Source organism: Corvus hawaiiensis, chromosome 7, assembly GCF_020740725.1.
Source record: "Corvus hawaiiensis isolate bCorHaw1 chromosome 7, bCorHaw1.pri.cur, whole genome shotgun sequence".
NCBI lineage: Eukaryota > Metazoa > Chordata > Aves > Passeriformes > Corvidae > Corvus > Corvus hawaiiensis.
Window position 1 is genome coordinate 20,782,527 of NC_063219.1, and position 14,292 is coordinate 20,796,818.

At 41.3% G+C, this 14,292-nt stretch overlaps 2 protein-coding genes across 8 annotated transcripts; one reads left to right on the top strand and one right to left on the bottom strand.

The window, feature by feature from the left end:
• The first annotated feature begins 548 nt into the window (after nt 1–548).
• On the top strand, nt 549–13,077 carry METTL5 (methyltransferase 5, N6-adenosine). 7 transcript variants are annotated; one of them, XM_048308790.1, is made up of 8 exons: nt 549–868; nt 1,483–1,604; nt 2,218–2,332; nt 2,879–2,940; nt 3,311–3,393; nt 3,674–3,725; nt 4,408–4,457; nt 4,738–5,514. In XM_048308790.1, the coding sequence occupies exons 2-8, from the start codon at nt 1,496–1,498 to the stop codon at nt 4,864–4,866; spliced, it is 600 nt and encodes a 199-aa protein (XP_048164747.1). In that variant the 5' UTR covers nt 549–868; nt 1,483–1,495; the 3' UTR covers nt 4,867–5,514. The 7 variants fall into 7 exon arrangements, with proteins under 7 accessions (XP_048164747.1, XP_048164740.1, XP_048164746.1 ...); XM_048308783.1 differs by lacking the exon at nt 549–868 and adding an exon at nt 1,073–1,135 and having other exon boundaries at nt 2,759–2,940; XM_048308788.1 differs by lacking the exons at nt 549–868; nt 4,738–5,514 and adding exons at nt 9,822–9,901; nt 11,162–13,077 and having other exon boundaries at nt 2,759–2,940.
• On the bottom strand, nt 5,169–14,158 carry SSB (small RNA binding exonuclease protection factor La). Its single transcript, XM_048308780.1, has 12 exons — nt 14,076–14,158; nt 10,769–10,843; nt 9,136–9,239; nt 8,794–8,968; nt 8,541–8,648; nt 8,360–8,460; nt 8,047–8,118; nt 7,921–7,963; nt 7,166–7,306; nt 6,614–6,797; nt 6,309–6,440; nt 5,169–5,629 (listed from the first exon to the last, which is right to left on the bottom strand). The coding sequence occupies exons 2-12, from the start codon at nt 10,832–10,834 to the stop codon at nt 5,532–5,534; spliced, it is 1,224 nt and encodes a 407-aa protein (XP_048164737.1). The 5' UTR covers nt 10,835–10,843; nt 14,076–14,158; the 3' UTR covers nt 5,169–5,531.
• Between the last annotated feature and the right edge of the window lie 134 nt (nt 14,159–14,292).

Below are 14,292 nucleotides of genomic sequence, written 5' to 3' on the forward strand. Positions count from 1 at the left end.
CGCCTCTCCCCTCCCCTGACACCACCCTCCTCTTCCTCCGCCCCTGCCCTCCCGCCGCCCTCCCAGCGCGCAGGTGCGCGCCCCGCGCTGCTGACACGCAAAATGTCGCCGCCCGCCGGCCTGAAACTTTACGTCCGTACCGGGGTCCCGGCGGCCGCGGGGAGGGTGCACCTGGGCCGGCCGGCGGCCCCGATGGCAGCGGAGCCCGTTTGTTACTAAGCCGTGCCTGCAGCGAGGCGGCTGCCGTGAGACACCTTGCTGCCGCCGGTGTGTCCTGGCCACAGGGGTCCCACTGGGCTCAGGTGGTGACGGCTTTGAAGGCAGAAGCAACTGCGGGGAATGTGGGAGGTACCTCTGAGGCTTCGGGCTGGCGGTTCTGCGCTAGCTGCCATCAAGCGGCCCCACTGGGGGTGCAGGGCAGCGCCGGGCTCTGGCAGCAGCACCCCGCACCCCGGGGTGTCCGCATAGCCGCGCCCCCAGGTACCAGCGGGTGGCTGCCTGGGCGCTCCCACGAGGAGAGAACGCACTTGGATGCGAGTTACCGTGTTTCACACCCCGATCGGCGGTTCTAAACCTCGATAAATAGATTTTCAACTCTGCAATGGAAAACCTTGTAGGAAAAAAATCTATTCCTAAACGAGAGTAACCTTCCACCCGACAGCTACGGGCCCCAAGGCAGCTGCCTCTCTTCTGGCTTTGCCTGTGTTTTCAGTGGCTGCCTGTCTGCTGGCGGCTTGTCGCGGTTTCAGGTGAAAGTTACTCTTCTCTTAACGACCGCTTTTCCCACCGCACCGGCAGAAATCCAGTTCCTTGCTCTGTCCCTAAGGGCACTCAGGAGCCGGACCACCGAGAAAGCCCGGTCTGCCAGGTGTGTCCTCCGGCGCTTTCTCAGGCACGGCGCAGCGGTGACACGTAAGGCTGCAATAAAATGTCTCGTGCTTATAATACGAGACCAAAGCTCACACTTGTTAACGGAACACGGAGAAGTTCCCTTGCGTCTCATTCCCGCAGGCGCCCGTAAGCCCGGGAAGGGGCGGGAAGGGGGCGGGCAGTGCGCGCCGGGGGCGGGCGGCGCGTCGGAAGTGCGCGGCGGCGCTCGGAGCGGCCCGGCCCGGCCCGGCCCGGCCGAGCTGCGGTGAGTGGGCGCGGTATCGAGCGCGTACGGCGCTGCGGGGCGAGCGGACAGGGTAGCTGGTGGCGGTCCCTGGGCTCGGTTCCTGCCCCGGTTAGGGCTGGGCGCTGGGCGGGCCCGGGCGGTAGAAGAGGGGCCCAGGGCCTGAACTCCGGGAGCCGGTGAGGACAGGGGCTGCCGCCGCCCGGGTCCGCGCTCGGTCCCCGTCATAGGTGCGCCGCCAGCTGCGTCCTGGGAAACGGCAGCGTGAAAACACCCGGGAGATGCTGAAGAGGACCAGGGGATTTAAGTATGAAATAAATTAATATTTATTTATATTGTTGTAACTGATTACACATTATTTTCTTTAGTTAAACCATAAACATGAAGAAATTAAAGCTTAAAGAACTGGAAAGCTGTCTTCAACAAGTTGATACTTTTGAAAGTCCAAAACTACTCCTGGAACAGTATCCAACAAGACCTCATATTGCAGGTAGAGGGGACCCACACCACTGTTTTCTCTTTTACTAGTCCTTCATCAGCACTTTTAATTCAAAAAGTTTTTTCTACTGCATTGTCTCCTTTGAAGGCTTTACGCTAAAAGAAGTTAAGAAAGTATATCCAACGTGAATGTGTTTAGTAGTACACTGGTAAATCCAAAAATCAAATAAATTAATTTGAAAGATAATGTTGTGGCAGAAGCAATCTTAATCTGTAACTGTAGAAGCTGAAATAGAGGTATGTCATGACCCACAAAACCAGTGAAAGTGTACACTTATTCATAGCTTAATTATGCTCTTTTCCATTTTTTTAATCTTTCTGCTGTTTTCCCCCCAAAAAAGTTTAGAGCCATACTTTTTCGACAAGCAATACTCAGAGCTCTATGTGTAATCTCTCCCCAAAGATCCACAGTTTGTAACTTGTGAAAATGTTTTTGACTCTTCACATATAAATGAGAAAGAATTACAGGCAGTGAGAACATCAGTTTAACTAAAGGATTTCCTAATGTAAAATTAAGTTTTCTGAAGGCAGAAACAGCTTTTCTTGATTAATCATGTGCATATTTGATATTATTGACCTGTTTTGTTTGGGTTTTTTTCCCCCAGCATGTATGCTTTATACAATTCACAATACTTTTGATGATATTGAAAACAAAACAATTGCAGATTTAGGATGTGGTTGTGGCATGCTCAGCATTGGAAGTGCAATGTTAGGAGCAGGGTAAGTATTTAATATTAAGTTCTGGTTATATTTTTTCCTGGCATAGAAGAGTAGAAAGTAAGATTAAAACAGAGCAATGCTGAACTAAACCATTTCAGGTATATAATCTGGTGTATAATCAGGCTATTTACCAAGTTTTGACTGTCAGTAACCATTCATATTGTTAAAGTTGTCATGAATTTGGAAGTCATTTGCTTTCCCCTGAAGCATGAAATGAACACATGAAACTTCCTTAACAGAATTTAGATTTATACTTGAGAAAGGGTAACAGAAGTACTTGAATTTTTATCAGCTCTGAATTTATAATGTATGCTTGTTACATTTCCTAGGTAAAACAAGTTGTGTACACAGATCCCTTACTGTAGAATTTAAACACCATTTTAGTTTGGAGGAGACTAATATGTGACACTTTTCTTTTTTTAATAGATTCTGTGTGGGGCTTGACATAGATGCAGATGCATTGGAAATATTTAATAGCAATATTGAAGACTTTGAGCTCATGAATGTCAACATGGTTCAGTGTGATATCTGTTCTTTATCTGACAGCATGTCCGATACATTTGACACAGTTATTATGAACCCTCCGTTTGGTACCAAGCATAACAAAGGTTGGTAATTGTGACATTTGGTTAGAAATTATTACCAACAAAACAGCAAGGGAAATGCTTTTAATGAAACATCTCCCTTCTTTATTAGTTAGGTATTCTAATTACTTAGTGTTTTGTTCAGCTGGAGTCAGCTTCCTAAGATTAACAACTTCAACACTGTAACTAACAGTCACTGGGATTTGAAATAAACAATACTAGCTATTTCACATCCCTATCATTTTTATTTTATTAAAAGCAATTATGTTTTAGAAATACTTTCTGTACCTTAATGTATTCAGTGCTGTTTCTCAAGTACCTATTATTCCAGAAAAAATTAAGCAGATGTTTGAGCTTCCATTTAACAATTCTAATAATTTCATCTTTCTTTTAGGAATTGATATGATTTTTCTGAAAACTGCTCTACAAATGGCAAAAACAGCTGTATATTCCCTTCACAAAACTTCAACACGGCAGGTAAGTTCTTCATTTTAGTAGGGCAAGAATTAACCAGACAACAAAATCGTTGGCTATATAGATGGCCATAGCTTCACTGATTTGCTGACTACTTTGTGAGGTATGTTTGGGGTAAATACTAATTACATCAAATAACTGCAATCTCACATCAAGAGAACTATATGATCTAATGCTTCAACTTGAAAATCAAAAGCACACGAAACTTATTAAGTACAGGGGTGTAGATGTTTATAAAACAGGTAATTTTGAAAGCTCATTTCTGTACTATCTATTATTGCAGCACATTCAAAAGAAAGCAGCAGAATGGGAAGTGAAGATGGAAGTCTTAGCAGGTAATATTTATTTATTGTTAACAGAAAAAAACCTAAACAAAACCCTTTTGTTTTGGGATACTATCTGTAACACTACTAGCCAGTCATAACAGCCTGAGATAAATTTAAGTGTAATTTAACACAGAAATGATACAAGTTTTTTTCTTTTTAGCAGACTTTTTTTTAATTTTTAAAAATTTTTTGCTACCTGCCTAGAATTCAAACAGGCACTTAATAAAGCTCTGAGGAATATATATTGTGTGTAGAATTAGGTTTGTTCCTGGACTAGATTTTGTCTTCAAGCAGAAGAAGGTTCTGCTTCAAAGGGAGTGTTGCTGAAAAAGAAAAGTGAAGCACAGGTCAGTTCTCACACACAAAACAGGCATCCTGTCTTTAGTCACCTAAATATTTTTGACAGTTAAGTATCTTCCCAGTTTTCAGTATCACTAACTAGATGCTTTTTACAGTCATAGAACTTGAGATGCGAAGTTGCTCAAGTGCTTGAAACACAACTGTATTTCAGCTATCCACTTAACTGTCTGATGGGGACAGCTTCAATGTTTAGTCATCATCTAGTGCAAAGATAAAACAAGTATGAGAGGCCACAACAGATACAGACATTAGAAACAGAAGTACATGGCTGTAGGGTTTAAGTGGCTGGTAATCATCCTAGTCTAACACATATTCTTTATACTGTTCACAGAACTTAGGTTTGACTTACCAGCATCATACAAGTTCCATAAGAAGAAATCAGTAAGTATAAAACCTAACATTACTGAGAAAATATTGAGGTAAAGAAATTCTCCTTAATGAAATTTAAGTTTTAGGGCCATAGGTACTGGATGAAGAACACTCACAGCATTCAGTCACATCATTCCTGTTACTACATTTTGTAGCTGAACAGGGAAAAGAATCATAATGGCAGTCAAAGCTATACACAGATTAAAGCCAGCACTGCAATTAGATGTGATAAAGCTAAGGGTAGCCTCCTTGACTCAATTCCTAATAGCTCTTTGCTCAATCCTGTCTGCAGCTGGGACTTCGACTGAACGAAGTGGTGAAGGCCACAGTAACAAGGATGGTACAGCAGTGCTCTCCTGCAAACAGCTACAGCCAGCTACAGAGCCAGCCTGGGGGCAGCAGGAGGAACTTGGGCACTTGATCCCACTGTTAAAAGATACAGTGGGGACACTAGAGTATGGCAGCCGAAGCCCACAGCAAGTTCCTGGCTACTGCATGCTGGCCTGGAAGCCATGTATTCCCATCCCTTACCATAAGGGAAATGGAGAGGAGACTGAGCAATAGTTGAAGACTGTTAGGTATGTTGAGCAGCAAAGAACAGAAGCTTTAATCAGCTGTTCCTATGCTCTTGGTGACTTGAACTTAAAATTATTTAAGTCTGTCCTTATCTTTGCTACTTCACAATTGAAACATCATACTACATTAACCAGGCTTCAGTAGAAAGCAGTTTTAAGTTCTGAATTTATTACCAGCTGCTATTAAACATAACCACAAGATTACAAAGTCCAAAACCTTTTACATATGAAGGAGATGCCAGAAAAAATGAGAAGATCTGACAGTATAAACAAAACTATAAATAGAAAAGTTTTCCAGGGTTTTGTGTTAGAAGTAAGCATGCTTCTTAAACAAACAAAAAAAAGCTGTAACCCAGTAAAATGAAGCTTTTCTCTATTTATAGGTTGACATTGAAGTGGATTTCATTAGATTTTCTGCCAAGAAAGTCTTGACTGAGGCATGTCTTTAAAACCTATTGAAAATGGAACAATAAAACCACTAATTTTTAAAATTATTTTATTTATTTGAGTATTACTGATTGCCATCTCCATTTTCTGTTTTCAGTTGTTTTGGTGCAGGTTCTTCCTTTTCTGTTTCCTCTAGTGGTCTCTTCTTGGGACTTGCTGGTTCTGCAAGATTGAATATGTAGTCATGTAGGGTAAAGGAAAGCTTTACCTGAAATCTGAAAAAACCCAAACTCCTCCCACCATGTAAGTTTGAGTCCCAGTTATCTACAGCCACAGCTAGAGGGTTTGCTTATTACTGTGACTAAAGCTTTTAGATGTTCTAAAATACCACATTTAAAGAGCTTCATCCCTCCACAGCAGGAGGGCAGGTAAGAAAATGAAGGAGTCGAATATGTGAGGAATAGGGTTCACTGGCTTTTAGTTAAGCAGGTGCTACATATAATGAACAGAAGCTTAGCTCTTCCTCTGCTCCAAGCTAAAAACTGACACAGGCAGAACTATTAAGTCTTCTCATATCTTTAAGGGGGGAAGAAAAGCACCACTCAAGAGCCTGGGTCTGTACAGTTGTGTAATGTTGCTGACAAGCATCATCTTTCAATGCATAATGTTTTAAACAGCCGTGCAGTCTAGCCTTACCTATCTAGTAATTACCTTAATATGCTTTTTGGACAGTTGTGGAAGGAATCAAGCACAAGTCTCTTAAACTTACTGATACTGACAGGAGGGCAGAAATGCTACAATGCAGAGCCAAATCTGAAACACTTGTAAGAAACATGAGCACATGGAGCTACTTTCTGTGAAAGTACTGAATAAGCTGCATCAAGTGCACAGAATGACATACCTGGTTTAGTATCATTGTCACCATCTTCTTCGTCATTCTCAAACTTTATTTTCTTGCCCTGAAACTGTATTTTTCCTTTTTGTGCACCCTGAGGTATCTTTCCCCCTCTTCCTTTTCCTTTAACTTTGCGCCCTGCGGAGATACAAGATCAGGCACTTTGTATCATGTATCGTTTAATCAGCAAGCTTCAGGGACTGCTTTACAGTTAACATCAGTATGTACGATATATTCACTACTTAAGAGTCAATTTCACACATCAATTCTAGGACACTATAAAGGCTTAAAATAATAAAAGGAGAGGGAACCTTTTGTTTTCTGTTTCAGCAATTCCTGCTGATCTTCCAGTATTTTTTTCAGAGCTTCTTTCTCTGCATCTCCTTCTAGCACTTCCCATGAAACATCCTTGTTCCGGAGCTGCAAGTTTCCATCATGTGCTGCTTTGGCTTTTTCCAGAGCTTCTTTGGCAATATCCTTAAACAGGATAATTCCCTAAAAAATAAGAGTGGCATTTGCATCTTAATCTTACTGCCAAAACATTCAGCTAGAATGATGAACAACATACCCTGCTAAGTGCCTCAGCAAATTCATTACTCTTGTATGATTGTAAAACATGTCTAGACTGAAGCAAAGCCCTCAGACTGTCCTAATGAACATTCTCAGTTTTGACCTTATCAACAAACAAGGCTGGAACCTTTATCTGTTCTTTTGAAGAAAGTTAAGGGAATAATTTAATTTTCTAAATATTCTGCAATTTCACAAGACAGTAACTTACTTGATAACATAAAAGCACAAACATTTAATCATTCATTTTCAAACTTCAATACAGAGAGCGTAAGTCCTTGTCTAAGATTACTCACCTCCTTTGCACCTCTGACAAAGTGTATCCACTTGATTTCTCCATGACCAGAAAATACCTCATGGAGATCTTCTCTGCATGTCTGGTCATCTAGATCACCAGAAAACTTCAAAAGACATCCTGTCTTTTCTTCCAGAGACTTCTAAATTAAATTTTAAAAACCCACATTTTCATTGAAGAGTCAAGCTTGAATATTCATATTCCCCCCTCAATCCTATTAACAGGACAGTGATAAATAAGCTATTGAAGTTACAGTAATTCGAGCATTTTTCCTACATAACCTAGTTCTGCTGATGTCCAAGTCTTGTACAGTGTGTCCCCCCTCCTTTTTTGACGTTTTCTTTGCTTACTATGATAAACTTATGTGGAACTTAAGACTCCTTTCACATAGGAATTACACTCAAAATTTTACAAAACAGCTTTCTGAAGGCTGATACCTCAGGTTGAAAATTTATATAATACTAATTAAATCCTTAACAGATCCTTTAAATACCACAGAAGAACAATCATCTTAATGGTGCATTCAGGATCACTCTGAACAGGCAAACATGCCTAATAATGTAATTTCAGGACATGAGCCTTTAAACAAAATTAGTCTATTGAAAATAAGATTAAAACACCAGGACAAAACAGTCTTACTGTAAGTTAGTTGGAAAAGCTGAAGTTACTTTCTAGAAGGTGCTCTATATTACAGCATTTCAAACAGAATATTCCACATTAGCTCTACAAAATGTAGGTGATTTAAGAAACCCATACCATTTCAGCATCTGCTGCTTGTTTCTGCTTTTCTTCTTTTTCCCTGTAGAGAAGTTAAATTAGTTATGAGTCAGTTCAAGCATGGTCAGGCAAGCAAAACACACCCTTTGATTGACAATGACTTACTGTTTAGCTCTTGCTTTCGCTTCTACTTTGTTTTGTTTCCTTTCTTCATTCTTCTTTGTACAATACTCCTCCCTTCAACAGAATATAAGCTAAGTTAATATAATTTAAAATATTCTGTTATAATTAGTTTGCAAAACTGCAGTAGACATGAAACAGTTGAAAATAACTTTTCCAAGTTGAGATGCTAAGTCTCCAAAAGGTACAGCTATCGATGCCTGTACAACAGTGTAGAAACTCACAATTCTCAGGTCAAGCCAGCTTCTTGTGTAAATCCACCCCTGACCACCATTAGTTCATGTATCAGTTGACTTACTTGAAAAGTACTATCAGCTCCGTGTCTTTGTACTTTTGATTTGGTATCTCTGTGAACTTCTTAGCAGATTCAACACTATCAAAAACTGCAAATATTGAGCCCTGTTAAATGATAAGAGATATTGTTATGGTAATTGAACAAAATTCCAGGAGGGATCTCTGGTCTAAATGTTCATCATTACCTTAAACGTTCTCTGCAATGTTCTCCTCATTTGAATATTTTCAACTGGACCTTTATCTTCAAGCCATTCTTTGATATCATCAAGAGTAGCATCTAGTGGAAAGCCTTTCTGCAAGATAGCAATGAGCTTCAATTATATGCCACAAACTCTTAAAAATTACGATCTCTACAGTATGAGTTAATTCAAGCTTTACTCAGCTGGTTATCAGTCAAAGTCATGCAGGACAGCACAAAGTAAAGAAAAATTTACTTACAACATATACAGATCTGTTTTTAATTGCAGCCTTATACTGGTCATTTAATTCAGGAAGGGGTTTATTTGGAGATCTTCTGATTTTAGTTTTGTCTTCATTTATTTCCATTAAACCAGTCTTGGATTTTCTTAGTGCTTCTACAATAACCCCAAAATCTTTTGAAAGGCGACTTAACCTATTGAGTAGGCAGACACAGGTTATTACAAATACCCAGGCAAAGCTGAAGCCAGATGTTAAAACAGCGATGGGAATTGTACATGCACATCAGGAACACTTGGCCCCAAACAGACAGAGATAGCTGAAAGTTACTCTTTTATCCACATTAACTGTACTTTGTTTTACCTGTTGAATTTGATCATTACTTCTAACGGTACCCAGCCATCATCTAGTTTGATCTGTTCCTTTAGAAACTTGTCTCTTGGTAGATTGTGATTGCCAAAATAGTACTGCAAAAAGGAGGAGAGGGGAGAAACATGTGTCTTTTAATTTTCAGTCTTAAAAGCTCATTTTCATCTAACAGCTTACTGCGGTAGATTGAGACATACCAAAATTAATTAATCTGAACAATTATGAATTCTGAAATTATTACTTCCTGCTTTAATGTCATACTTTGCCAAAAGTTAGCTGCAATGTGTAAGCTGTAAAAACAAACAAAACCACCAGAAACAAATCCCACAAAACCCCAAACAAACAACCCCACACCACGCAATGCTTCATCCAATGGAATTAAAAAGGCAAAGATAGATTACAATTTTGTTTACGAAAGGAGGAAAGCTTATTCTGTTAACATGATAAGCATTCATCACCCTGGTCAAGCTCTGCACAGTCAAAAGTCAAATTTGTCAGCAACAGATCCAGGTTGTACTCCTTACTTAATAGATATGTATGCAAGAATATTATATTTGCACACTGAAAAATCATACACATAGACTAGAATTTCTAGGTCTCATCCAAGAAAACACCATAAGATAAATCATTATTTTATACTTAATCTTTAATTTTATTTAATTATTATGTTCTTATTTCAGTCTTGTCCAGCATGGGAAGACAATTCAGTTCAAGACAAGTTAATCAGATTCTTTCCCTGACTAGCAGTCATCTACCAAAGGTAAAATACTTGAAACCGTAAATTGGAATATTCTCACCAGTATTGTGGTGCTTTAAAAAGTCAGTGCAAGTTTTACAACAGTACCTCTTCCTCTAGTACATCTCAAACTCACATTACCAAAACTCTAGTTTTGTCAACTGTTTATATATAACAAACAAACAAACCATAGAGATTGAGGAATGTCTGTGGTTTGTTTGTTATATATAAAAAACGGCTCCATATGGTAATGGGCATTCACGTGCAGCTACATTTTTGTCCTTCAGGAAAGCAGTTTTGTTCTAGATGCCCTTTAAAGCAATGGGCTCAGGTTTTTTGTTGTAGGGTAACCCTTCAAGCCTCTAGAGAGACAGAGTTAATCCAAAGTAGGTATATGAATTTAGTTGTAATTTATAGCAATAAATTACAAAGCAATAAATCACAATAGCAAGTTATGCAATGTGCTAGTATTTTGACCAGCAGAGATTCCCAAGTAGGAAGATTTTTTTCCCCCACAAAAAGTAAGGCACATAGAATTAAAATGCACTCTCCTCCTATTTGCACAGGTAGAATAACCCCAGCAAACATGGTAGTAAATTGTTTAATGATGCATTCACTTGCTATAGCACCTAAAATGCTAACAAATTAAACTTTTTCTGTTTTTAAATGGTGTTCTTACAAGCAACTCTAGACAAGTATAACTTCCAACTTAAACTACAATTGTGACTATCTTAAAGTATTAAATACCTGTTACAGACTTGTGACATTTTTTAAAGAGCTGAAGATTCAAGTCTAACTCCCCATAAAGTTAACTTCCCATTAGCCAAGCCTCTGCCAATGAATGCCCCCAAAACACCTCAGTCCAGATCCCAAACTATAAATTGAACTTACCTCAATTTGCTGACAGATTTTGCTTTCCAAGATAGACATATTTTCACCATTTCCATTTTCAGCCATTTTCACCAGCTGTTTTGAAGAGAATACAGAACAAAAGCACTAAGTTTTGAATAGTACTTTCTATACTTTTATATTCATACTAGTACTTTTATATTCATTGCATTTCACTGCAGCCTCATCTAAGGGTAACAGCCAAGTTCATTAGCCATACATTACACCTGTGAAGCAACTATTAACATGACTGCAGAACTCCAACAGGAATCTATGAAACAACTGGGGGAAAAAACCACCTCACTTCAGTTATTAAGGCAGTGTTTGGCATTCAGCAGTCAAGATAAATTTAAAAAATGCTGGCACTTCACAGCCTTGTTATTTATCTTTTTCTAGGCGCAGATCCTCAGTTCATAACAACAGCAACAAAACTGAGAGCAAACAACATTTGTTCATTAAGTCAAATCCAGCCTCTCATCACTAAGCAAAACATCAATAACAAAAATGTTCAATTCCTACATAGGTATAATGAGAAACATTTCTGAAGTTTCTGTCTCATGCTTAGTCTTTGAAAGTTCACAGAACTTACTGGAGGAAGGAATGAAAATATCTGCATTTACTGATACATCCTAAAGATGTCTAGTTCTCTCCTTTACAAATGTCTCTTCATTGCAGTTCTGACTGAACAGTGAATCAAGTATCTTTGATAACACATAAGACATTTTAACTTGGAAGTAACTTTACTTAACTGGCAGCAAGTATATAATCCCAGTACATCAGATGCAGTCACAAAGAAGCAGCTACTGGCCAGAAAATTAACTGGGATCAGACAATTTCTATCTAGTTGCTCTTAAGATAGCGTGTGAAGATTAATCCTTGAGAAAAAAATGTAGCTTTATGAAGCTGTCAGAAATTAGTTTGAATTCAGTTTTGAACTATGAAGCACAGATTTCTTCTTTCTCCCTTTGCACACTAACACACTCGTTAAATCCGGCTACAGAACATAAAGCAGTTTCTTGGTCCCATTACCGCAGTTCATAGATCTGTGATCACAAAGGCTGCTGGTGAAGATGGTTTTGCACTCATGTCTTGCATGTTTTATTGGGAGATGTAACCATACACTTTCTGCTCTTCTGCCACTTGCAGGGCAGTTACATATTTCAGAGCATCAAGATGACTGGCAACACTAAAGCAGGGAAAACTCCCCCGAGGTGCCCTTGTTACAGGAAATTATGTTCTTCATCAGAATACTCAGTTGGCAGCCTCACCTTCTTATTTTAGTAGTTTAATTCCCCAGTAATTGTTCAGCCTACTGCAGTCTGCAGTATTCCCATTTCCTCCTCTTCCTGATCTCAAAGCCGTATTCAATCCTTGGACCTACATGTAGTTCTTTGGCACTCACAGCCTTGAAATATGCATCCTGGTCTCTACTGCTGTGCTTGCACCTGTACCTAACACTGTAACACTCTTTAAAGCATGACTGCAGCAAGTGTTAGTTGCCAGCTATGCTGAGTATGATCTGTTTGTCTAAAAAGCACTTTAGAAAACCCAGGCCAGGGCACCCAAGCTGAGAGTTGCAGTTACTTCAGAGATGTCCCACATGAGCCAGCCTGACTACAGGAGATTGACACTTCACCACCATTCAGGTGCTGGTACTGTCATAACACCCAACTTGTGAGAGCAATTAAGTGTTCTAGTTTACATTATACCCAGTTTGGTCTAATTTAATGGCAAACTATAGAGCAGTCTCGGCTTTTTCCATGGGATCAACTAACTGACCACTATCCCAGTCTGCCTCTGCCCAGGTACCAAAATACCCAGAACCAGCAACTCAGTTTCCACATAAGGCTCAGCTCCACTGTTAAGAAGAGAAGAAAACAAAGTCTACTTCCTTAGCAGTGTTTTCAAAAAGCATGAACCAACACAAGCCTTAGGACACATCCTTTAGAATAAGTCTTCCACGTGGAACTTTTTCTAAAAAGCATCCTTTCAGCTGCAAGTAACAAACTGTAGGCAAGACTAAGAAAGACTCAAGCTTGCCATGCATGGAATTCAGTTCAGCGATTGAGCTCTAACCTATTTAGAACAAAAGCAGAAGCAGCCTTCTAATGTAAGAGAAATTCTAGCCTTCTCTGCACATGCTCACTTCAGACTCTTTAGCTCAGTCATTTGGCACAGGACAACTTCCAGATCAATAGTTTTCAGTTGCTGTGCAGCAGTGAAGACTCCAATGAACAGCAATCACAGTCTGAACTGCATACAAAATTCTACAGAAGATTTTAAGGGCTTCCTTAATAAACTACATTAACTTATTCCTTTCATATGCCAGAAGTCTGTATCAGTACCACACAAAACAAAAACAGGTTAAAATAAAGCAAGGAGTCATTGAATTTTAAGTGGAAAAATGACAGTCAAGCCCCTTAACTAGAACAATTAGATACCACACTGTATTAGCTAGATCATCCCAAAAGAACTCTGAAGTAGGTTTTCCTCTTACCAGCCATTTAGTTTCAAGCTCTGGACAAAATTTACTTGCAGGCTGATTCTACCATTAGTGTAATACAGTAAAAGGCTTTTTTTAAATAAGAAAGCTTCCCCAATAAAGTAACATGGAACTGTTACTCATATTATGCCTTGTTCAGGAGCCCCTGCATAAGAGGTCTGAGCCTGGTTATTATTTAAGGGTAAGGATTAACTACAACCACACATTTTCACAGATGTTACTTAACAGTTGTTTTTTGAGTAGAATCAGTGCAATATAGGAAAAAAATTCTTACAAGAATTATTTAAGTAATTGACATGTCGGTCCCTGAACTGTGCTAGGAGACCATCAGCTTGCTGTTGACACTTTTACACGCCTGCAGCGGCAACATACCCCTCTTCAGATACCTAAGGCGCCGCGGCCAAGGCTCCCGCCCGGCGGACACCTCTGCCCGGCAGGAGAGGGAGCGCTGCCCTCGGGCTGGGCCCGGGCCCCGGCGGCGGGAGCGGTGCCGCCGGCTCCTCTTCCCCCGCAGCGCCCGAGCCCCGCAGCGCAGCACACACCGAGCGCCGCGGGAAGCGCTGCCGGCGGGAAGTGACCGCAGTGGTGGCGGAGGCACGGCCGGGCCCGCTCCGCGGCTCCGCCGGGGCAGAGGCGGCACGTGCTCCCCCGCTCCGGGAACCCTCCCTGCCTCCCGCCCGGCCCGGCCGCCGCGCCTCGCCGCCAGCCCTGCCCCGGCGCTCCTCGGCAGGGCCGATCCCGTCGGGACACGCCCGAGCAGCGGCGCCGTCCGGGAGCCGCCGAGGCCGGGAGCGGCCCCACACGAACCTGCGCGCTCAGGCCCCGCTCCGCCGCTCCAGAGACCGCGAGTGGGCGCCGCGCGGCCCAGCAACCCCAGCGGCCCGCCCGCCCCTCACGTGGGCGCCACTTCCGGGGCGGGGCGGGGCCCTGGAGCGGCGGGAGCGGCCGTGGGGCCCGGCCCATCCACGGGCACCTCTCCGCGCGCGGGAATCCTGTTCACACTTTGTGTTCACAGCTTTTGCGC